This window comes from Enhydra lutris, unplaced genomic scaffold (assembly GCF_002288905.1).
Source record: "Enhydra lutris kenyoni isolate GAN:26980312 unplaced genomic scaffold, ASM228890v2 scaffoldscaffold27, whole genome shotgun sequence".
Taxonomy (NCBI): domain Eukaryota; kingdom Metazoa; phylum Chordata; class Mammalia; order Carnivora; family Mustelidae; genus Enhydra; species Enhydra lutris.
The window spans coordinates 12,392,070-12,415,547 of NW_019154111.1; the positions used below are offsets into that span (position 1 = coordinate 12,392,070).

The 23,478-nt window shown below is 44.9% G+C and overlaps 1 protein-coding gene across 1 annotated transcript; it reads right to left on the reverse strand.

Annotated features, from left to right (window-relative positions):
- Positions 1-2,591: 2,591 nt before the first annotated feature.
- LOC111151955 (carboxypeptidase A2) lies at positions 2,592-23,085 on the reverse strand. Its single transcript, XM_022510199.1, has 11 exons — positions 22,978-23,085; positions 21,010-21,091; positions 20,216-20,350; positions 19,319-19,414; positions 17,273-17,374; positions 15,044-15,142; positions 13,606-13,716; positions 12,175-12,265; positions 10,396-10,595; positions 8,314-8,398; positions 2,592-2,911 (listed from the first exon to the last, which is right to left on the reverse strand). The coding sequence occupies exons 1-11, from the start codon at positions 23,040-23,042 to the stop codon at positions 2,724-2,726; spliced, it is 1,254 nt and encodes a 417-aa protein (XP_022365907.1). The 5' UTR covers positions 23,043-23,085; the 3' UTR covers positions 2,592-2,723.
- Positions 23,086-23,478: the final 393 nt, after the last annotated feature.

Here is a 23,478-nt window from a genome sequence, read left to right on the forward strand (position 1 = left end):
GGGATAGGAAGAAGTGTTAGTCTGGATAAAATATCAGTTTTCCTTGGGGTCTGAGTAAAGGTAAGGCTTAATGGCATTATTAAGAATGAGACTTTCTTACATTTGCTAGACTCTGAATCTGGTATCCTTTCCACCAAATCACATCAGAATAAATGAAAGGTACTCATAATCTCCACGACTTCTTCAGGGATTCTAAGGCCTTCGAATCTGTTCTGAGAGCTCCAAATCCTCAAATTCAGAGCCCCAAAATGAAAGCCTCCCCCATCCCATTGTCCCCATGGTCTACATCATTCCTTTTGCTCTTGCTCAAGGCGGAGTGGATACAACCAAAGGTCATTGTCGGCGGTGCTAAAGAAAAATTTTTCTGATACTTATTAAAACTGTAAGGAAGACTTTATTCATTTATTATTACAATAGGGTTCATGCAACAGGAGAGTAATTGTGTTCAATTCCAAGTTCAGTGAAGACAGCAGAGTGAGGGGGTCAGTGGATGGAATACTGCTAAGGGAAAATATCAAGGGTAGGGGGCTTCTTGTTTAACTGTACTCACAGGGTTCTTGCCAAAGGCAGACCAAGAACTAAGTAGTCATCAAAGGTGGAAGATGAGGAATTCAATTTGATATCAAGGACTGGGGGATGACTTAGGATTCTTTGCTAAGACTGACTTAGACAGGGCCCAAGGACAAGGCCTAGTCAAAAAAAGGGCTCAGGGGGGCACCTGGGTAGCTCAGTGGGTTAAAGCCTCTGCCTTCGGCTCAGGTCATGGTCCCAGGGTCCTGGGATCGAGCCCCACATCGGGCTCTCTGCTCTGCAGGGAGCCTGCTTCCTCCTCTCTCTCTCTGCCTGCCTCTCTGCCTACTTGTGATCTCTGTCAAATAAATAAATAAAAATCTTAAAAAAAAAAAAAAGGGGGCTCAGAGAAGTCCAAGTAAGTTTGAGTCAAGGAGAGTCTTTGTCAGGAATCATAGAGCTGGGGGCTTTATCAGGACTTTTTCATCCTTGCAGCACTGAAACTGAACTCCTACGCACACCCCGGTCCATAACAATGGATATCCAAGATCGATTTCAGCTTTGAAATTAGTAACAAGAAAAGATGGGAGCTGAATCTGCAAGAAATGAGAACTAAAGAATCAAGTACCCAGAATTCTAGGCAAGCTGGCATTCACTTCCCACCTTCTTTTCCCATAGAAAACCATCAAGAGGAAGAAAATCTCAATCCCTAATGGAAGTCAATGTCTAAAAAGAAATTATGTAGAATCTGAGACCCAGGTTTGATGGGGCAACCAAGAGGAACGAGTGTCATTGGTTTGGGTCCCAACTAGTTTTTATAATGCAGAAATGGGAAATGGGAAAAAGCCAAAGGCAACAATGGGACCAGAGAATACGTAAGTACCTAGGATAATGTATGGCACGATGTAGTTGTTTAATTAGTATTTATTGAATAAAGAAACTCGAGGGTGCCTGGGTGGCTCAGTTGGTTGGGCGACTGCCTTCAGGTCAGGTCATGATGCTAGAGTCCAGGGATCAAGTCCCTCATCGGGCTCCCAGCTCCATGGGGAGTCTGCTTCTCCCTCTGACCTTCTCAGGTCTCATTTTCTCTTTCATGCTTTCTCTCAAATGAATAAATAAAATCATAAAAAAAAAAAGAAAAAAGAAACTTGAAAGTCACTTGCTAGCTCTAAAATGTTACTCTGTTAAGGTGAGGGGGTGGGGTGCCTGGATGGCTCAGTCAGTTAAGTACATGCCTTCGGCTCAGGTCATGATCCCAGGTTCCTGGAATCGAGCCCCACGTCAGGCTTCCTACTTTGTGGGAGCCTGCTTCTCCCGCTCCCTGCCACTCACCTTGCTTGTACTATCTCTCTCTATCTCTCTGTGTCAAATAAATAAATAAAATCTTTTTTTTTAAAGATTTCATTTATTTATTTATTTGACAGAGAGAGATCACAAGTAGGCAGAGAGGCAGGTAGAGAGAGGGAGAAGCAGGCTCCCCGCTGAGCAGAGAGCTCAGCAGGGCTCTATCCCAGGACCCTGAGATCATGACCTGAGCTGAAGGCAGAGGCTTTAACCCACTGAGCCACCCAGGTGCCCCAATAAATAAAATCTTAAAAAAAAAAAAAAAAAAAAGGTGAAGGGGCCAACACATGCCACAACATGGATGAAACTTGTTAAGTAAAATAAGTTTAACAACTTAACAACTGTTAAGTAAAATAAGCCAGTCACAAAAGGACAAGATACTATCTGATTCCATCTATATAAGGTACCTGGAATAGGCAAATTCACAGAGACCCAAAGTAGAATGGAGGTTTCCGGGGGTTGTGGGGAGGGAGAATGGGGAGTTACTGCTGAATGGGTACAAAGTTTCAGTTTGGGATAATGAGAAATTTCCAAAGATGGATGATGGTCATCATTGTACAACCTTGTGACTGTACTTAATGCCACTGAATTGTGCACTTAAAAATGGTGAAAATGATCAATCTTATGATATGCATATTTTACCACAATTTTTTTAAAATTTTTAAATGATGTTGGGAGCCTTTTTGCTCAGGATGGGTTTTGTTCGTGGTTTTTAAAGATGAAGGGGTACAGCTCAGTGGCTTGTTATATTTTAGGGCAACATAAATCAGAGAAATAGTCCTCCAAGATCAGGGTTAGAAAACGGAATAATCACAACCCAACTCTGCTTCAAACCAAAGAGCTTTTAATGGTGTTTACTCCCCAGAGCCCTAATAGGGATGGTCCCGCACATGCTCCATGATCGTCTTCAAGCCAAGCCAGGTCTCTTCGGCTGTGGGCAAGATCTGACTGGCCGGCAGGAGGAAGCCATATCGACCGGTGTCTCTCAGTTCAAAAGCAAATGAGTATTTGATGCCATAGTCATATGACCAGTCAATGCTTCCTCCACTGGCTTGGTCTGAAGGGCAAATGAGAACAAAGTCTGGTTATGCTGTTCCCGCTGGCATCTCCAGACACATAACTTCTGTGTTAGGTTTCACCATTACCAGAGATAAGTCAGGCCCCTCTGTGTGGACCTTGAGAGCAGGGATAGCTTCATAGGGGGTCATGCTCATGAAAAAGTACAAGATTAATTTGAAAAGCAAAAGGTGTTATTCAAACGGACGCTATACTTAGCCTTCCTCTGGCACTCTTAGGAGCCTCTGGCTTCACCCACCCATTTGGAATCCTGCCTGCTCTCCTAATTGGCATCTACTACACCTGAAGGAGGCCACACCACTTCCTTCTTTAGAGGAGTGCTAGATGCAGACATCGTTTTCTCTGTGGGAGAGGAGGGATTACAAACAGAGTAAGAGGGGCGCCTGGGTGGCTCAGTCGTTAAGTGTGCCTTTGGCTCAGGTCATGATCCCAGAGTCCTAGGATCAAGCCCTGCATCAGGCTCCCTGCTCAGTAGGGAGTCTGCTTCTCCCTCTCCCCCTGCTTGTGCTCACTCTCTCGCTGTGTCTCTCTGTCAAATCAACAAATAAAATCTTTAAAAAAAAAAAAAAAAAACAATAGAGTAAGAGATTTGACCCCTGCCCTCAGGAAACTTTCAGCATAAGGGTGGAGTAGGTTTTATTCTGCTATCAAATAATATGCCCAGCACCTATACACGATGGGTGACACCAACAAAGTAATGTGCACCTGTGTAACGTGTGGCCACTGACATGACAGATGATGAAGGAAGGTGGCATTAACCTACAAAGACCTATGGCAATCATGACTCAGAAGAGCTGAGCAATGGAGGGCACTTAGGTCCCTCCCAGGGAAGGCAGGGAGAGGTCAGATGGAAGAGTGGGAGAGACCAGCGGGAGACCTGCGGGAGACAAGGGTGTTGTACCAGGAAGAAGTAGGATTAGTGGTTAATATTATAAATTAACACTATAAAGGTCTGTGATTTGTGTCTTTGCCTTCACCTGAATGTTTGCTGACTTGAACTGAATCTTCCTGGGTACCAAATTTCCTAATTTACGCTACCTGCCAACAGCCTATCTCACTAACAGGTCCATGGTAGACAGAACGCTGGCTTCAGATTGAATCCTGGTTCTGCAAGTCATTAGCTGGATCACCTAAGGCACTTCCCTCTCTCAACCCCAAAGGCTTCATCTGTCAAATAGGGATAATACTACAGTACTTATTTCATAGGGAAAGTTAAGTGGGAGAACACTGTGTGTATGATTCCAACACTTGTTTGAGCACTTACTAAATATGTTAGATACATGTTAAATCAGTTTATTTAATCCCCACATGGGTAGCAAGGTGGGTGCTAGTATTATTCCCATTTTACAGATAAGGAAACTGAGGTTCCGAAAAATTAAGGGAAGGAGCTGGGATAAAGTATGTAGGATACGCATTCAATAAATTTCAGTTGTGATTATAAGCACCAGTATGAATAAATGACTAGGAGCCTATCAAAAAAGTCAGACCATGTGGAAGGTAAGAGGTACCTGAAGGGGAGTAATCCAGCAGCAAACTAAGAAGAAACATTTATACAGCGCCTTACAGTTTGAAAACACTTTTATTCTACATCCTATCTTTTGAGACTCTCGACAACCCATTTCACAGATGAAAAAATCAAGGAAGGATGAGTGACCTGCCTGAGATCACTTGGTTCCAAAGTGGCAGAACTATAACTCAAAACCAGGCGTCCATCCCCAACGTCTGGGTCTTTTTCACCCTCCACCTCTCTGAGAAAGAACTCAAGTGACAACTTCGTCCATCATAGCACAGCTCCTCAGAGCCCTTTCCAGATGAGAAACTACCCAGGAAATGTCTCACCCACCACAGCAGTCCAGCCACCTCTTGGGTGGAGTAAAGCAGGTGTTCAGCCCAGAGCTACATACCAATCTAGGGCAGGAGGCAAAAAGTACTTAATTGGGACCTGTTCTTAGAGGCAGTGCTTGTCCAAGCTGGCGTGAGGCCAGAATCAAGGATAACAGAGTCAGCTCTGGGAAAAATGGAGCCCGAACTTGCTTGACCATTAATGGTCAGGTTCCAACAGATCAGATGGCAAACCTTACACATGTCTGATACATGCTTATTAGGAATATCTGGAACCTTACCAAGTAAAGCACACTAAACCTCAGCCTTCCAAGGTGTACCTCACTTGGACATGCCTTAGATAAGAATGGTGAAAAACCAGAATCCTTGTAATAAAATGGTTGAGACCCCACGTGGAGAGCACAGGATGCCATTCTGCTGACATTCTCAATACCAGCCTCCACTCAGAGGCTGCCCAACTCAGAAACCATGCATTTCTTGACCTTAAGTGGCCATCATGGCCTTCCTCCCCAGTGCCACTAGTCAGAGCGCCCTCCTCCCTGGGGGTTCCTCTGCCAAAAGGGAGGACAATCCCACGTGGAACGTGGTTTAAAAGGTCAGGGCAACTGTAAGCAGATCAGCCCTCCCAGAGAATAGGTTAAAAAATACGTAACAAGAGCTCCAAATCTATTCATCCCGTTTGACCTGGTAATCTTGCCTTTGGAATATACACCAAAAGGATCATCTAAAAGAAAAAGAAGTCCATACCAACATGTTTGCACCAACATGTAGTAGCACCATTTAGCAAACAATATAAAGGCCCAATAACCAGGATATAGCAATCTACTGGAATAACAAATACCTAGAGTGGAAATGCATAGACATGTGCAGGAAATAACATCAACTGAAAAAGGCTGGACACAAATGGAACACACACATTGATAACAACTAGATAAATATATTTGAGTTCATCAACAAAATTACTAAAGAAATTGAAACATAAAATGCGATGTTCATTAGATTTCTTTTTTCTATAAACTCTTTTAAATGCCTCGTAATGGCAAAAAAAAAAAAAAAATAGAAAAGAAAATGAAAGAAAAGAAAAACCATAATCATGATCAGTAGTTCTGGGATTTCCATTGATTGTCCTAGATATGCTAGGTGAACTCTTGCTCCTCCGCTCTCCAAGACTACCATTAAGAAAACCATGACTAACAAGTGTGCCTTCCCTTGGATTCCCACCACGCTCCACCCCCATGTAGCTGCGCCTGGTGCCTCCAGCCCATCTGCAGACTCACTCCTCCTATTCAAGCCTGATATACCCACCCCTACTTGACTCCTTCTTGTCCCCTTTCTCCCCCACTCCACAGTAGCACTGCCTTGCTCATTTCTTGTCTCTCCTGTGTCTTCCACCTCTCCCTCTCTATTGGTCCTTTTCCCACAGTCAATAAAGAAGTCTCTCATCTCGGAAAAGAAACCCTCCATTTCTCTCTCCTTCCCTTCTCATCTGGGCTCCTCCAAAGGGGGTCCACGTGGGCTCCAGACCTCCGCTCTCCCCCATCCCATGTCCTCCTCCCGTGACCCTCACCGTGCTTATGAAATGGTCTGCTTAAAGTCCCAATAAGCCAGTGATAAAAATCCAGTGGTAAATACTCTGTCCTTGTCATAGTTGACCTTCTCATAGCCTTTCGTCATCATTAACCGCTGCTTCCTTTCCAAAAACTGCTCCTCCCCTGGCTTCTGAAACATAAGCTTCTTGGCCCCTCTGCCCAGCCCCGCTGGGTGGCCCGCCCTCATGACCCCCCTCTGCTGTCTGAAAGGTTGCTCCCCTCCTCCATCCAGGGCCCTTCCTACTCCAAGTGGTGTCCTTGCTCTCTCCTTCCAACCATCCTTTCTATGTCAACTACTTTTTTTTTTTTTTAATGTCAACTACTCCTAAGTCTCTCTCCACAGAAGCCCAGGGCCAAGTGGTGCACAGCCTACAGGATGTCCCCACTTGAAAACACTACGGTCCTCTCAGCCTCACCCTCCCCAGAGCTGAACTCAATCTCTCTCCACCCACCACCTTTCACCTTCCTGGAGGTGTCCCTCTGTTAACGGCCCTGTTCAATGACCTTCGGTGAGAAACTCTACCACATCCAATGAATAACCAAAGCCTTTTGGTTTTCCCTGCTTCATGTCTCCCTAGATCCTCCACGGCACTGCTCTAGTGTGGACCACCACTTTCCCCTGAACAAGTCCTCCTCTTCCTGCAGGAATTTTGTACTCCCAGCCATCACTATCCAGCCTCCACACTCTTGCTAGGAGCCTCAACACACTCACTCCCTGCTGAAAACTCTCCAGTGGCTTCCGGGGTCCTGTGGGTCAAGATTTAAACTCCCTAACATGGCACCCAAAAACCTGAACCCTCCCTCCTCTTGTTCCTACTTTCTTCCAGGGTTCCCAAACCTCCTTGTGGTTTGCAGAGTCCATCATGCAGTTTCTTACTTCTGTGCCTTTGCCTGTACTGTTAAAGAGTGGGAATGGCCCATTTTTTTCCCCTCCTCTCGCTGTTTGGTGAGCAGCCATCAAAATCCTGCCCGCTTCCACATGCAGCTTTTCCTGATTCTGCCACTGTCAAATCCTCCCAACTTTCTAACACTTTTGTACCATGTATAGCCTACTACAGCACACAGCATACCGACATTCATCTTCCTATTCATCTCCCACATTAAACAGTGAGTTTTCTGTGGATTCTCTATGTCTGTAGTACTTGGCATAATGATTAGCCCATAGTAGAGGCTTAATAAAAGGGTGCTGAACAGAGCGTGTGCCTGTAAGAGGCATTTGTTTCCAAAGGGTCCATGGGCGTGGGAGCACAGGGAGACTCCTGGGCATCCAACCATGGGCTCTTGAGTTTCTGGGTTTGCCCCTAAGGAAGTGGGGAGACTCCTTTGGGGGACTCAGAATCTGCATGGGTGCATTAGGATTTCCCACGGCACTGTAGTTGTCTCTTGTTTCTATCCCAATCCACCATGGGAGAGGTGAGTCTCAGAAAGTCTGACAGCAGGCTCCCCAGCTTTGTTCCTGACATTGGAAGTACTCCTGACTGATCCTCCCCTTTGTCTCCCCAAATTCTACATGCACAAATGGCTGCAATAGAGTCTGCCCACCAAAATATCTGGGTCCTTTTAAAGAGTCACCCCTCATTCTGCCCCCACAATAAGTCCATGGCATTATTCAGGGTGGAAACCCCTCAGCCCAGAAAGGAATAATTAATTAATAAAAGTGATGGCTCAGGACTAAGACTTGACAAAAGCTTGTTTTTAGGCAAAAAGTTTCCATGTAATGACAAAGAGCTGGAAGGATCGGGAGAAGCAGAGAGGAACACACACAGCTCAAGTATTTAGGAAGTTCTTTGTTCCAGATACCACATAGTACCTGGTGGCAGGAAACGGGGATAGGGCTGAGCGCCTGCACGAAGACCTAGACATTTCATATCGGGGCACTGACAGGCTCTGGCCCAAAAATCCCATGGTGCCTGCTTAGTGGGTCATTTGTGAAAACCTATTAGATACTTACAGATGACTGAGCAGATAGGTCCCACTTTGTACTTGGTGCCGTGCAGGCTGGTCAGAGCCTGGGCAGCCTTTTTGGCCACTTCATTCTAGAAAGAACCAAGGAAAGGTAGATGGATAACACTTGCCTCTTGAAGATCAAATGCCCAAGTGCAGAATGTAGAACGGGGCCCTCTGATTAACTAGACCCTCGGGCTAATGTAGACTTAAGCACAATGCCCTTTCATTTCAGTCATTTTCACTGAGAAGTCAACACTAGTTCACTTCTGTTGGCTTCGAAAATACAACACGAAGACCTTCATTGTTTGTCTGATCATCCAGGTGTTTGCAATAAATAAACCAGGGTCATGATTTTGCCACCATCCTTCCTTGTTGAGGGTGTGGAGGGAAATAGGGTGGAAGTAAGGGGCCAAAGAGAATACGTACTGACCCCAGGATGTACCGGGGAAGTTGATTTTTTTTTTTTTTTTTTTTTTTTTTGCTAGATCCCTACATTGGCTTACCTCCCTATGATTGTCTCTTTTTCCAAGAAGTAGAGCTCAGCAAAATATTTTCCATTATTTGAGGGTTCCAATTTTGACTGATTGAGGCTTTACTGTCCTTGCTAGGGATAAATGTAAGGTCTTGAACTTGGGTCCAGGAAAACAACTGTACAATTACCAGATGGGGGAAATCTGGCTCAGCAGAATCCTCAGAGAGCCTGGGGGTTTCAGTTGTCAATGAGCCCAACATGAGTCAACGGCACGAGGCTACTGCCAAAAAACTAATGTGACCCTCAACTGTTTAAGCAGAAGTACACGGTCTGGAGAAGGGCAGCCATGGCCATGCTCCCCTCTGTGCTGGCTGACCCACAGGTTTTATGCTCACTTCTGGGAGCTACTCTTGAAGAACAGAGACTGACCAAAGCATGTTTGGAAAACAGCAAACAGCATGGTGAGGGAACTCGGCGCTACATTATGAGTGTTTGAAGGAGCTGTAGGGATACAGAAAAACCTAGAAGAAGCAGGTTACTGGTCTTCAAATGATTAATGGACTTGCTTCTTTTCAAAGGGAGCAAGATGATAACCAGGGCTGGCAGGTAAAAACCATTAAGGAGCAGGTTTGGGCTCTCTGTAAGGAAGAACTCAAACAATCACACCTGCCCCAACACATAACAGAAGCCCTTGGGAGGCAGGAAACTGTCCAAACACAGGCTGGATGACTATGTGGCAGAGATGTGAGCACCAGGCTTGGAGAATTTAAGGTCATCTAAGTCTACTAAAAGCACCTTCTAGGTTCTTTTCAATCTTAAGTTCTTTTTCCCTTGATTTGGCCTTGAGTGGTACTACTCACCATCAAAACTCTGAGCACTGCCCTACAGGGCTAACATCCAATGGATGAGATGAAAGATACACCTGAATGGGAATAATTTATTCCATTTCTGCCAGGAGCTGCTGATCATTAACGTATTTGAAAGTAAACTGACCAAAAGGTCCCATCTCAGGGTTTATCTCTAACATATGGGTCTCAAAAACCAAGCCTAAAAGCCAAATTGGGAGTACTGCACATTCTCCTCAACTGGGAATAGCTCATACACGCCTGTAAGGAGCCCTCTGAGAGGTCCCTGTCATTCCTGAGACAGGAAAGATGATGGAAGGTAGCAAGTGAGGGAAGGGAGTGTTCATTCGTGCAGCAGGACAGAAGGTCACAGAGCAGAAAACACCAGGAAGATGTAAGGCTGGAAGACAGTACTCTTTCGCTTTGAGCATCTGACAGCATCTAACTACAGATCTTCAAGTAGTTATTTCCTAAGCAACAGAAAGTGCGTCCTGGGAATTTACGGTCCCTTTGAGGCTCCCGCTCATCTAGATCAAGACAATAGTGATTTCGTGAATTCTATTTCCCAAGGAAACTTAATTTGGGAAAATCCATAACCAGTCTTTGAAACCTCTGCCTGTGTCCCACTCTTCTCGGTGGTTGGACCTATTCATCTTTGTAACCTGTCACTAATCCGCCCCCATCACGGGACCAGGCTCTATGACTGAAACTTACTTGTCCACACAGTGGACCTTCAAGGCTGAGCGGAAATGACATTTTGGAAACTTACCAGTTCATCAAAGTTATCTGACTTGGTACATGTGTACCCATAGGGGAACATGAGCAGCTGGGAATAGCTGTGGAGGGTAATGAAGGCCTTGATCTTCCCGTGACTCTTGATGAAGTCCACTATGGATTTCACTTCAACTTCAGAGTTGGCATGGGGTCCACGATAGGAATCAGAGCAAGGGTTGCTGCTGGCTCCAGGTCCTGATGGGACACAGAAGAAGCCCAGTAGGAACAGTAAGCTTCAGGGAGATGCTGTATGGATATATGTACCATGCGTCACGGAGTTCCTCCTCTGGAAGTCAGCAAGACTGTCCCTGCATTAGATGGAGGTGTTCTCTAAGGGCACAGGAGGCCAAACTGAAGTGATTCTAGAGGCATCTCTCTTCTTTAGAAAGATGGTCCCTCTATATGGCAGAAAGAGCTATCAAATTAGATCATCTCCTCTCTGTGGGAGTTGTTGGAAGAAAAGCTAGATTTAACATTATAGATGGAATTGCTGCATTGGGTGGGAGTTGAGCAAGCTCTTTTTCTGGGATTTCTTCCAATTCTTCGCATCCAAGAGCAGAAGATTCTATGCATCTGTACTTCTAAATCACAAAGCCACAAATGCAAGGAACCTCTGACACCCTTTCTGCAGTGAGGAAATCACAACTGCATTTGCCAACAAGGCCACCTTTGGCCTTGATCTTCTCAGCAACCGGAGTTACTCGTGACCACCAAAGTGGTCCACTGTGGCCTGGCCAGGGCTCTGAATGCTAGAGAAACTTCGAGGAGATCGGGAGGGGCTGGGACTCCCCACGGTCCCTAAATGATACAGACAAAGTACAAATACAACCTGTGACTTCGTTGCAAGATTATTTAGTAAGAACCATAATATTTCAGGAAAAAAAAAAATACCTGACATTGAATTCCTGGGCATTGTTCAGTATTTTGGATCTGATGCTTCGATTATTTTTTTCCTACGCTTAAAAAAAAACTATTATAAAAGCAATGAATGAACTTGCCACTCATCCATATCCTGCCACAATTCCCGAGTGGGTTTTTTCTTGGTTGAATAACTCTCATTAATTCATTTGTCTTACAAATATTTAGTGATTGCCTTCTATGTTCCAGACACCGTATTAGGTGTTAGCGACAGTGCAGTGAAAAAGACAGTTTCTAACCTCACTGCAACCAGACCTAGTGAGGAAAAAGCAAATTTCAATTCTGTGATTAGGGAAACACAGGAGTTTTAACTGGTCCCTAAAAGCATAAAGGAGCCTCCCAACCAGGGTGCTACTGAAACCCCAAAAATTAGAGCCACAAGTCAACAAAACCCGAGCAGCAAGCCAGTATTTTCTCTTTGAATCTGTTTTGAAAATCAATGTCTTAATCCTATTTGTACTTCTTTTTAGTTTTCTTTCTCGAAACATCCAGAGATGATGTAATGCTTCTCCTCTGAATAGATCCTAACCCCCTCTAGTGGTTGGTTCAGGGCTTCCTGAGGCCTTTCTCCATGGAGCCAAGTCTTGTTCTGAAGACTCAGAAGCGAAGCTGAGCTGGGCTACAGCTTGTGGGAAAACTAAGATGTGAGACAAAATATATTAAATGCTGCTCAGAGATGTGTGACAGCGCCGCGTGCCTGTGAATGGAATTTACTTAAGTGTTTTTCAAATAGGTTTTTAAATGGATTCAATCCTGAATGGGCTTAGCAGGCTGACAGCCCTGCAGAGCCCTTGCAAAACAGCTAGTTGGCCAGACAGCTTTGGGCCATCCCTGGGGGCGAGGTCCCCTCGCTCACCTCCGAAACCTGCGTCCCAGTTCCGGTTAGGATCAACACCAACACAGGAGCTTCCTGATACCTTGGACCTGGTCTTCCGCCACATACGATTCTTTTAAATTCAACCGCAAGAGAAAACGGAAAAAAAAGAAAGACGGTCATTCGGCCTTGATGAGATGGTCCCTTTAAAATCCCGTTTGTTTCCCCTGCTCCCTCCTGGGAAGGCCCCTTTGGAATGACACTAATTTCCTTGCCCACAGAGGTGTCAAACAGTCCTACGGGGTTCTGCGTGTTCTTTGAGGAGTTTCTTTGTTGTCTCACAGAAATGAAAAGTAAATAATCCCCCATCTTCTCAAATCTCAAACCTTCTCAAATACCTGGCAAACTATTTTCCATAGGACACCCATTCTATTCAGTGTTAACAATACGAAAAAATAGGGGTGCCTGAGTGGCTCAGTCATTAAGCGTCCGCCTCTGGCTCAGGTCATGATCCCAGGGGCCTGGGATCAAGCCCCACATCAGGCTCCCTGCTCAATGGGATGTCTGCTTCTCCCTCTACCACTCCCCCTGCTTGTGTTCCCTCTCTCACTGTCTCTGTCAAATAAGTAAATAAAATCTTTAAAAAGAAAACAACAACAACAACAAGTGGGGAGAGAGCAAGAGTTCTGTGATAGAATATTTCAGGAAAACATAGAGCTAAATTCGCTAACGTACTTCAGCACTTCTAAGAGTTTCTTAATGCTTTCGTGTTTTTTTCATGCCACTCCAGGAAAGGGATACGGTGGGCGGTATTTCCCAAACTTGACTGTGGAACCCTCTATTCATAGGATATCTCATGAGATGAGTACTAGTATTTGTATGAGTTCTTTTTGAACACACGTTGAAAACACTATCGTACTCAGCTCTCTGCAAAAATAAACTTGAAGCTCTGATTCACTTTGAATATATGTGGGGTCACAGTTACCACAATGGGGTTCTGTAATAAGATTTTAAAGGGGGAAAAAATCTAGGTAACTCCTTTTAGTGATATTACAGAGGATTTCTTCTACAGATTGTAAGTAAAATGCTAAATGCATTGTACTGACTACCCAAATCCTACTGCAATCTAATTGTCAGCAGGTAACATACGCCTCCTCTTTTCCATCAATCCCACCACAAAAAAACACAGAGAGAATTTGAACAAATCTCCTAGGTGACTCACGGTGAACACTGAGCTCTAATAGCCCAGCCTAACAGCTAAAATGGGCTCTGACGGAGGCAATATGTAAAGACCTCGTGTGTCAGAATAACAGGTGATTATAAAGTCCACTATACGCCTCAATTCCGGGCCACTACTGAGAAATTCCACATTCCACTTACGGTAAATCAAGACCACAAAGGTTACTTTTATCTTTTAAGTTCCAACACACTTCCATGAATTCTTGTTGAAGAAGAAAAAGGTCCTAGGCTTACTTTGGTTTGAGAAAACACATATCCATCAGGGTTTGTGACGGGCAGCAGGAAGATATCCATCGTGTCCAAAATGGAAGTGATGGATGGATCATTTCCATAATCAGAGGCAATCTGTGTAGAGACAACACAGATGTCAATTTCACACTCCCCTTTCACAGGGAACACAGGATGGAGTATTAAGGCAATGTGGTTTTTTTTTTTTTCTTTCCCAGGTATGAACTAGATACCACTGCTGGTTAATGAGAACTTGGCAGGACTACAACCCAGTCTCCTGCAGTGCTCATGTGTTTAATACGCCAGCGTCTGTACTTTTATTTCCAGTCAGAATAACTCACTTATCTTAAGTAAAACTCAGATATCACTTATCCATTCTCTCTCAAAAGCAGAATTCTTTCTATTCATTCCGGGGAAGCATTTTGCAATGGTGGATGTGGCTTATAGGGATCTGTGAACCAAAGACATTTTTTCAGCTTTCCTTCATCATCACAGAGGCTAGCTTTCTAAAAGTACTCACGACGAACAACAGATTACTTAAATGTGTAGAGACTTTTTCTGAAGATACAGAGGGCCGGTTAAATTCCATTTGGGGAATTAAATTTCTCCTTGCGATCAATTGCAGTGGAGTTGAAGTTTCTGCTGGATTAAAATTTATTCATTTCCTGTGCTCAGCCATCCTAAGGCATTATTATTCAACTGTTAAATATCCATTTCATAATACCCTAAAGGTAACTGCATTTTAATTGAAGGGAAAAATGTATCAGTCGGTGTGCACGTGGTTGCACATGCTTGAATGATCTGATGTGGATTGATTTCCTTTGCTCATGAATTAACATTCTGATTTAAAGCGTGTCATTTTTGAATTACTTAAGCAATACCAGACTAGGTCACACCCAGCCCACTGTCCTGACTCTAAATTCCAATGCACATGTGGAAGAAAGGTATTGCGACACTCCCGACTTCAAAATCAGATTTGGAACATTTTCAGAAAAACCCAGAAACCCTTAACTAATTTCACGTTGCATCTGTAGGGCAAAGTAAACTCTCCCAGCACCTGTTTATACTTTCCCTCTGAGCCCCATGGGCGATTGTATAGCTTTCCTAGAACATGGTCCCTCAGCCCTCAGGGCCGGAGGCAGCAAAACAATTTTTCTCTAGTCTGTTCTTAGGCTGAAATCTGACTCCTGGGGTCCGTACTCACTACCCTCCCAATCTCTTCTGGCTCTCTCTGTTAACAGAGCACACGGTGGCCAGCAGGCCCGGGGACAGTCCCAGCATGCTGGCTGGGGCAATACGGCAATCCCAAAAAAGGTCAATAGGCCTATGCAAAGAAAGGCTTGCCGAGAACATCAGCCGTTAGGACCACAAAGACCATTGCGTGGTTACGTGAGGCCTAACCCCAGAAAGCCAAAATAAATGGAGGAATTTTAGGGAAAATGACCTTATTTGCTGTCCACAGTGCAGTAGCTTGTGTAACCCACTCTCGAGCATGGATCCCGGCATCTAGCCAGATGGCTGGCTTGTCTCCTCCGGTGCTGAACTGTAAAACAGTGTGGAAATGTGAACAGCTCCACGGCTAGGGGCTCCTGTCCCCACTTTTTTCCCCTAGGGCCTTGTCTGTCCCTCTTTCCGTACTTGATGTGATTGAGAGAGGAGGAGGTATAGACAGAGATGCTATGGATTAACTCTTATTTCACGTGCTTTTTCTGGTCCCCCGCTTTTAATATAAGTTTAAATGCAGGCTAACAAGAGGCAATAGACTTTTTCTCCTACGATGTTTGTAAAAACTAGGTACAGATAATGTAGTGACATGAAATCAATTGTAATTTTTACAAAATAGATTACAAAATAGTAGGAAGCCTTTTTGATTCTCTTGAAAGGCTAATTCATGTATGCATACATATGTACGCACACAAATACATAAGAATAAGGAAGAGGGGGAGGAAGAAAGAAATAGCAAGACATACAACAAAATATTTACAGCTATCACCCCATAGTCGTGGAATTAGGGATATGGGGATGTTTTTCCTCTTTTGTTTCTCTATTTTCCAATTTTTGCAATGATTGTGTTATTTTTGTAATAAAAATGCTTGTGATAACCTTTCAAGTCCTTCATAAAAACAGGATGGTAGGCTCTGGAGGTGCTTTCCAGAGTTTAAATTTTATGATCTAAGTGTCTCAGTTTTATTTGGAAGAGTGGCTTTGCCAATTGGATCAGTAAATGGGGAGGAAAAGATTATTTTTGCACCATCAACTTCTATCTCTGTGCTGCATTCTAAACATAGGAGATAAGGTAAATGAGAAATGCAAATCCTTGCTAAAAATTACATTTCATGGGCTTCGAGAGTTTTAGTTATAAGTGTTTCGTGTCTTTTCCTCCAAAGAGCTCAATTGTAGAAAGCAGGGAACTTTCAAAAACACATAACATTCTCACCCACGAATTACCCTGCAGAAGAGAAGGCCAAGACAATCCAAGTGGGAGGAGAATCTGGGAATTCTTGGCCCAACGGTAGGAAAAAAAAAAAATTTTTTTTTTAAATAAGGTAGTAAGTATTAGCAAATGTACCACTGTGTCATGAAGTAGGCAAACCACTTTTCTCAAGCCTGCTTTGGGAGAAACACTATGGAGAAATCCATCTGTCCCAAAGAGTCCGTTGGTTCTTAGCCATAACATTTCCAAAATTAGTAGGGAGTTGTGACATTATCTCACTCTCTCTTCTTTTTTTTTTTCCCCTCTTTCACAAACTCTTTCTAGGAAAACCAGTAAATAAATTTCACTCTTTTTCTGGGCAAAGTTAAAAAGCTTGAAACTACCAGCAGTAAGACTGTCAGAGGTTACAGGTTGGAGTAAAACCCTAACCTTTTTCAAACTAGCGAACAAATGCCTTTGTTTTCTGGGCACTTGCCTGTGCAATTTAGATGCCCTGTCCTCCTCCCGCACACTGCAGGAGTGCTTCTGTTTTGAAATGCAGCTCAGGCAAGTATTTGGCGCTTTTTTTTTTTTTTCCTTTTCTTAATCTCTCGATTTAAAAAAGAGAGAAAAAAGAAAAAGAAAACAAGGTACAGAACTCCTACCTTGATTAATGACAGAACACCTCCCCCATCCCCTGCTCACCCAAAGGCCAGCACCCCTACATCCAACATCCCCCTCACCCCTGGGGCGCACACCACCCCCAGCCAAAGCCTCCACCTCAGGACCAGGCCCGTACCGCCGCCCCCATATATCCCCCCGCCCTGGGGCCCTCGTCATTTCCTCCATCTGCCCCCCACCCCCGCCCCGCTTCGCCCTGGGACCCCCGTCACCTCCTCCATCCGCCCCCCTCGCCCTGGGGCCCACACTGCCTCCCCCTTCCTCTGTTCCTATTGGCGAGTTCGCCTCTGGTTTCCTGCGAGCGAATCTATCAAGATGAGAGCATTAATTCACTCCTGCAGACCTGCGTCAGCTTGCGCAGGATAGAGAAAAGGAAAAAGAAAGAGTGGGTGGGGGTAGTGGGGAGGTGGATACTCAAAACCAGCAAGGACCGGTTAGGAGGAAAAAAGGGAAAGGGGGTGGGGGGTGGGGGGTGGGGGGAGGAGCCGCTCTGCAGGCAGAGCTAGGACTGACGGCCCGCCTGGGAGCGGCGAGATTCTAGAAACCTCGGGAGGAAAACCCACAGCTGCACCTGTGTACCTTGAGCACGTTCATGGGCCGCTTTTCAAAAGAATGGCCAATATTCACTTTGCTCACTAGACCCGGGTGCTGAGCCACGATGTTATCCATTTCTTGGGAAATCTGAAATGTGTAAGACGAATAAGTAGACATTTGGAAATGGATGATGTGATGCAACCATCAGTGACTTTTTCCCTCGCCTCCCTTTTCATTCCCTCCGGGAACGGAGAGGGCAGCGCGGCGGATGCTGTCGGAATGGGGACGATGGACCCCCAAGCGAAGACATGATGAGTCACCGGGCGTCCGCAGGGGCTGGGGAGGGGGAAGCCATTTTGTGGCAGCGGAGCCGGCTCGTTCCAGTTTCGTGCTTCCAACAAAATGGCACTTCTCTGGCTTGCCTGTGGCTCTCCTCAGCCCAGAATGGACGGGCAGCTTCCCCGGCCATAGAGCTGCTCGCCTCATTAGCAGAGGGACACGAATGGCAGCGCCCCCCACCCCCAAAGGTGGATTTGGAGGCCGGACATCGGGGCTGACTGAGGCCCGGGGCGACGGGGAGGTGGCCTCTGAGGCACTTCTGTCCCCAGCTCCTTGGGCTCCTACTTGCGAGGCTGATTGAAATGCTGCGCGGCTGGGGCACCCAAGCTGTGGCCCTGGTTGAGCCTGGGACGTGCCTGGGCGTGTCTGGAGAGTGGCCGGCATGGAAAGGGCCCCTCCAGCCGCGCTGCCAGCGCTTGTTCTCTGCGGGACACAGACGCCAATTGGAGAGGCCAGGCAAGGAGAGCGGGCAAGCCCCTTGCTTTCTTCACGCCCTGTATCCCTCATTCTCTGTACTGGTTCGTAACCCCTTATCTGAAACCCTTAGGAGCTATACATACTTCAAATTAAGATAGATAGATAGATTGATTGATTTTTAAAGAAATGTCGGAGGAAGGGGGCGCCTGGGTGACTCAGTGGGTTAAGCATCCTCCTTCAGGTCAGGTCATGATCTCGGGCCATGGGATGGAGCCTCCCGTTGGGCTTTCTGCTCAAGTGGGGAGCCTGCTTCTCCCTCTCCCTCTGCTGCTCCCTCTGCTTGTTCTCTCTCTTTCTCTATGTCAAATAAATAAATAAAATCTTTAAAAAAAAAAAAGTCGGAGGAAGCCTATATTGCGTATTATACATGTGGCATTGCTCCATATTCAGAGATATTAATATTTCTGGCAGTAAAACAAATGAGTAGCAAGTCCATTTAGGTCAGAGTTTGCCCCCAGATGAGTTTAGGTCAGGTTAGCTTTTGCCACCAAATAAATCGCGGGGGGGGGGGGGGGGGGGGTAGTTTCAGACTTCTCTGCATTTAAAATTGCTGGCTTAGGGGATGAGTACCCACCAGATTCCTCCTTTCTGGCTCTGTGCTACTCCTTCACCTCCCTCTGTTATCCTCCAAACCCCATCTCTTCTCTCCTCCCCTCCATTCCCCCACTCCAAATCATTTAGGCAAGTGGACCCCCGTGAACCCAAGAAAAGCTCTATGTCAAGAAGAGGCAAGCAGATGGCCAGGTGGCAGTGTGTCACCCAGCTGGAGGAAGGAAGCATTCTTCACACCAACAACTCAGGAAAGACAGCAGAGACCTCACAAGACTTTGCTGCTATTAGGTCTCAGAGCACTGGTCAGGTTGGGAGACCCAACCCTCCGCTGAAAGTCAGAGGTGCTGGGGAAGCCCCTGATTCCATCATCAATGGCAGCCAGGAAGCACTGCTCTCAAATGGCTCTGTGGGCAGCATGGGTCAGAAATCGGCAGAGGGGCCTTGACAGGAGAGGCTCAACAGCTGAAGAGGCTGTTGTGTGCCCACTTAAGACACTCCCAGACAATTCCAAATAATGGAATGGCTCTTGGGATGGGCCAGTGGGCCTCAGGGTGCTGCCTTGAAGCAGTGACACTGTTACTGGCTGTGAAATCCTAGAGAAAACTGAAGAAGTTAGGAAACCATATGAGAATACTTCCCATTAAATCACCAGGTCCAAGTAAAAGCCTTGTCATCAGAGGAGAAAACGGCCCATTTCTCTGGCGTTCATTTTGAAACACCTACCTCTTCCAAAGTATGATAAGCCTCAAAGTTGAAGTTACCATCCCGTTGTCTTCTCTGATTAAGTAACATTTCTTCATTCTCTTTGTCCAACAGAACCTAAGGTAAACCAGCCACACCTGTGATTAGTTTACAGCAATCCATCTGCATCTACAGTTGTGAGGGAAATGCTAACACTCAGGTCCCCGGTCCCAAGCATCCTCTTCCTGTTATACAGGCTCTGGGGTCATGCCTTTCCCTTATGCTGGAAACATCTTGAAAGGGGATTAGGCACTAACGGGACTTCTGGCCAGCCAGATGCTGCAAATATAGGATGACAGTTGGTCCCGTGGTTGTGTTATGGCTCTCCTACCCTTCTGGGAAACCAGCACCCAAGTTAACCCCCAATTAAAAACTAAACGAAAACATTTTGCTTTCACTTAAATGAACACTCTTCAGTTTGTACTTTACATTTCATGTCAAAGGTTCTGTTCTGCCCTCTCCCTTAAGATTTTATTTCCTTTTTTTTTTTTAAGATTTTATTTATTTATTTGACAGAGATCACAAGTAGACAGAGAGGTAGCCAGAGAGAGAGAGAGGGAAGCAGGCTCCCCACTGAGCAGAGAGCCCAACGTGGGACTCGATCCCAGGACCCTGAGATCACGACCCGAGCCGAAGGCAGCAGCTTAACCCACTGAGCCACCCAGGCACCCTCCCTTAAGATTTTAGTTACCATATCGCACTTATGCCAAATGCAAAAGGGAGAGGGTCAGTGTCAGGGGTAGTCAAGACTCCAGGAAGGCCCTAGCAATGCCCACAGGTCCTTTTCCCTGGCAGAGGGTATCCAAGGACAAAAAAGGATGGATCTTCAGTTCATGTAAACCAGCGAGACTCTGGAAGGATGGTTGGTGGGATAATTACCTGAACATCTTCAATCATGATGGAATAAGCAATTCCCTGGGACTCCAAGAAAACTTTGACTGCCTGGACATTCACAAAAGGAACTCGGACATGGGCTGTCTCCCCTGGGGTTGTGGGTGATTTCCAAAAATCAAGCTGGAAGGGGTAAAAGGCCGAGGCAATAAGAGGGTTATTCCAGGGAAATGGACAGGTTTCCAGGAATCAATTTTTATCTATTTTACCTCCAGCCCATAAGACTAGAATCACTGCAGAATCACTCTGATATTGCAAAAGGGTTTTTAAATATCCAAGCCGGGGCCTTTGTGTCCTATCATTTGCCCCCCCCCAACCATGTTTAGATATTAAAACTGGCAGAAGGCAAAGATTATTTAAAACTATGGCAGTTTTTTTTAACAGTTGACATTCAAGCAATCTAATTCATTTCATAATAGAACATTAATACTGTATATTATCGTAGGATGGAAATAATGCATTAAAGCTGTTCAACAATTTTTCAAAGTAACTTTCACATTCAGTCTCTTTTCACTCTTACGATAAACCTGTGAGATAGAAGAATGGTATGTTTATGTTCATTATACTGAATGGGATAAAGAGACACGGGGAAGGTAGGTGACTTCCCCAGTGCCACAGAGTCGGAACTACAGCCCAAGCTTTCTGCATCTCAGCTCCGCGAGTTAGTGTTCCACACTATGTCAGGAAAGATGAGATACAGTCCAAAGTCAGAGATCCCAATCATCGTGTCTAACTGTGGAGTAGTCACTTTGGGAAACAGAAGCTCCCTTTAGAATGGATACCTGAAGATGTTCTTCAGCCTCCAATTCCACCAGATGTTTTACTTGTTCTTCATTCCTTGGTGAGATCTCGAGAACCTGGTCCCTAAGAATATTAACCACAGACATGACCTTAAAAGCAAAAGCTGGACACTGTTTCCTGCTGCTTTCTGCTCCTGTTACTCCCTGCATGTATGAGGTTAATGGAGCAGTTAATAATCTCTTTGACAATTGAGAAACTAATAAATTGTATACTGACCCACATCCCCACAATGAGGACTTGGTAGAATGGCTTTACTTCCCCCCCAGGAAATGGTATCTAGATAATAATTGAGAGGTGTACCTACTCCTAGCAGGAAGCTTGCCATTAAAGTTACCTTTCCTTTAGCTAATGATTATTTATAAAATAACACCTGCTGGTCATAAAGCAATACCTTTTAAAACTTGTCTGTTCCTGCTTTTCAGAAATGAGGTTTTTTTGCTTTTCTTTTTTTTTTTTTTTTAAGTGGAATCATTAAGTTGGTGCTTGTAAGAAGAAATTGAATTCACATCTGGATAGACCTACCATGTTTTATTGTTGTTAACTGAAATGTATTAGAGTTCCATCTCCAAACCCCATTCATGTGGCATAAGCTTGAGGTATGCCAGAGACAACGGGGACCCTGAAAAATCATGCTGTGCTCTCCACACACACCCGTACACATGTATAATAAGGAATAAAGGATATCAAGGACTCCTTGGCGAGAAAGAGAAGTTGCAAAACAAGCAAACACATATCCTTAGAAATAAGTGGGGGAGTAGATCTGGATTCGTATAACCCTTCCTTGGCAGGAGATTTCTTCTCCTCTGTCCTTTCTCCAACTAGGCTGACTTCCTGAGTCATTGCCTTGAGCATTTGTGCATCAGGGCAAGGTTTGGTACAAAGAGCCATATACGAGGACCAGAACCCAGGTCTTCTGACACCAAGTGCCATGCATTTCCAATGAATGCTAGTAAAATACTTAAGTAATAGAGTATGAGATCTTCAAAGCTCTTCTGCCTACAAGGAGACACCAGCCCTGTGATCTGAAAATTCTTCCATTTGAGTCTCATTCCTTTTGGTTAGCGCAGACACCCAGGAGACCCCCCCCCCGCCCCCTTTTGTAATGGGAAGGCCCTGAGAAAAGTACTGCTTTGGGCTAAATTTCCTGGTGTGTGCTCTAAGGAACAGTAGCCCTTTGAGTCATTCAGCACATTAAAAAAAAAAAAAAAAAAAAAAGTGAAAGGAGTTTGATGATCAAAAAAAAAATGGGTAAATGTAACAACCTATATCCCTTCTTATACATTTATAATACACACAATTTCAGTAAAAGTCACTAGAAATCCTACAGTTTGTTAAACCCTCTGATTCCCAAGTTTATTTGACACCAACTTCTTTGGGCCAGACTTACTTGATCACTTCCTTAATTCCATGGAACTCTTTAAGAAATGCTGCCCAAAGCCTTTCACAGAATCTTGAAATCAAAGTACTTTAGAGCAAAGGTGAATCCTGTGACGCCACAAGAGTTGAGTTTGGGCTGAAATCTACACCCCCAGTCCTCCCAGCTCATGAGGTTACATGGCCTGGGCGCTAGATCTGCAGGTAGGGAGGACAAGGGCTGACGTGGAGGGCAAAGACCAGAATGGCCAGGAGGAGGTGGTGGAAGAGAAACCATCACTTACTGAGATGCACTGAGACAATCAGCCAGACTGCTTTATTTTCACTGACGCCTATCATCCCTCATTATGATCACCGGGGGAGAGAGAAAGGTATATGTGTTCAGATTTCACTCTGTTTTTTCCTTTAGGTGTCATTCATCTCTTCCTTGGGTCACTCATTCCTTTATTCCCACTATTCCCTCTCTAAATCTGAAAATGCCGTACACTTACACCCATTATTCTGCAACTATCCGATGAGACCCTCTGAATCAGGTGAAAAAAAAGTTCAAACAGGCACCAGAAAGCATAACTTACCCCTCAAATGTTTCTCGACAGTAGATATGCCCCAGAAGGGCACAAAAAACCAGGATCAACTTCATGGTGAAGGGTCTTCCCAGAGTCCAGAATTCAGTGACTCCCGAACTTTATTTATAGGGCCCATGGCTGAGGCTGATCTGTGTAAGAACTCAAGTTCAATGCCCACATGGTAAAATTCCCACCTGCATGTCCAATTCTCAAGGCTGTAGACACCCACCTGTGTGATATGTCCAATCCGTACATTTTCCATTCCTGCAATGAGATAACAAACTTTGATGGACGGAAAACAAAATTGCTAGAGCATACCAAGGGCAAATCATGTGTTTATTATTTAGAACATAAAGTGCCACTAACTGACTGGTGATAGAAGCCAAATTAATATTTCCGAGGTTAAAGTCTTTTTTGGGTGTCTGACCAAAAAAAACCCAAAAAACAAAAAAGAAAAAAACAAATAAAAAAGGGCACAGCATTTATAGTAATTACGCCAGCGTCCTGTCT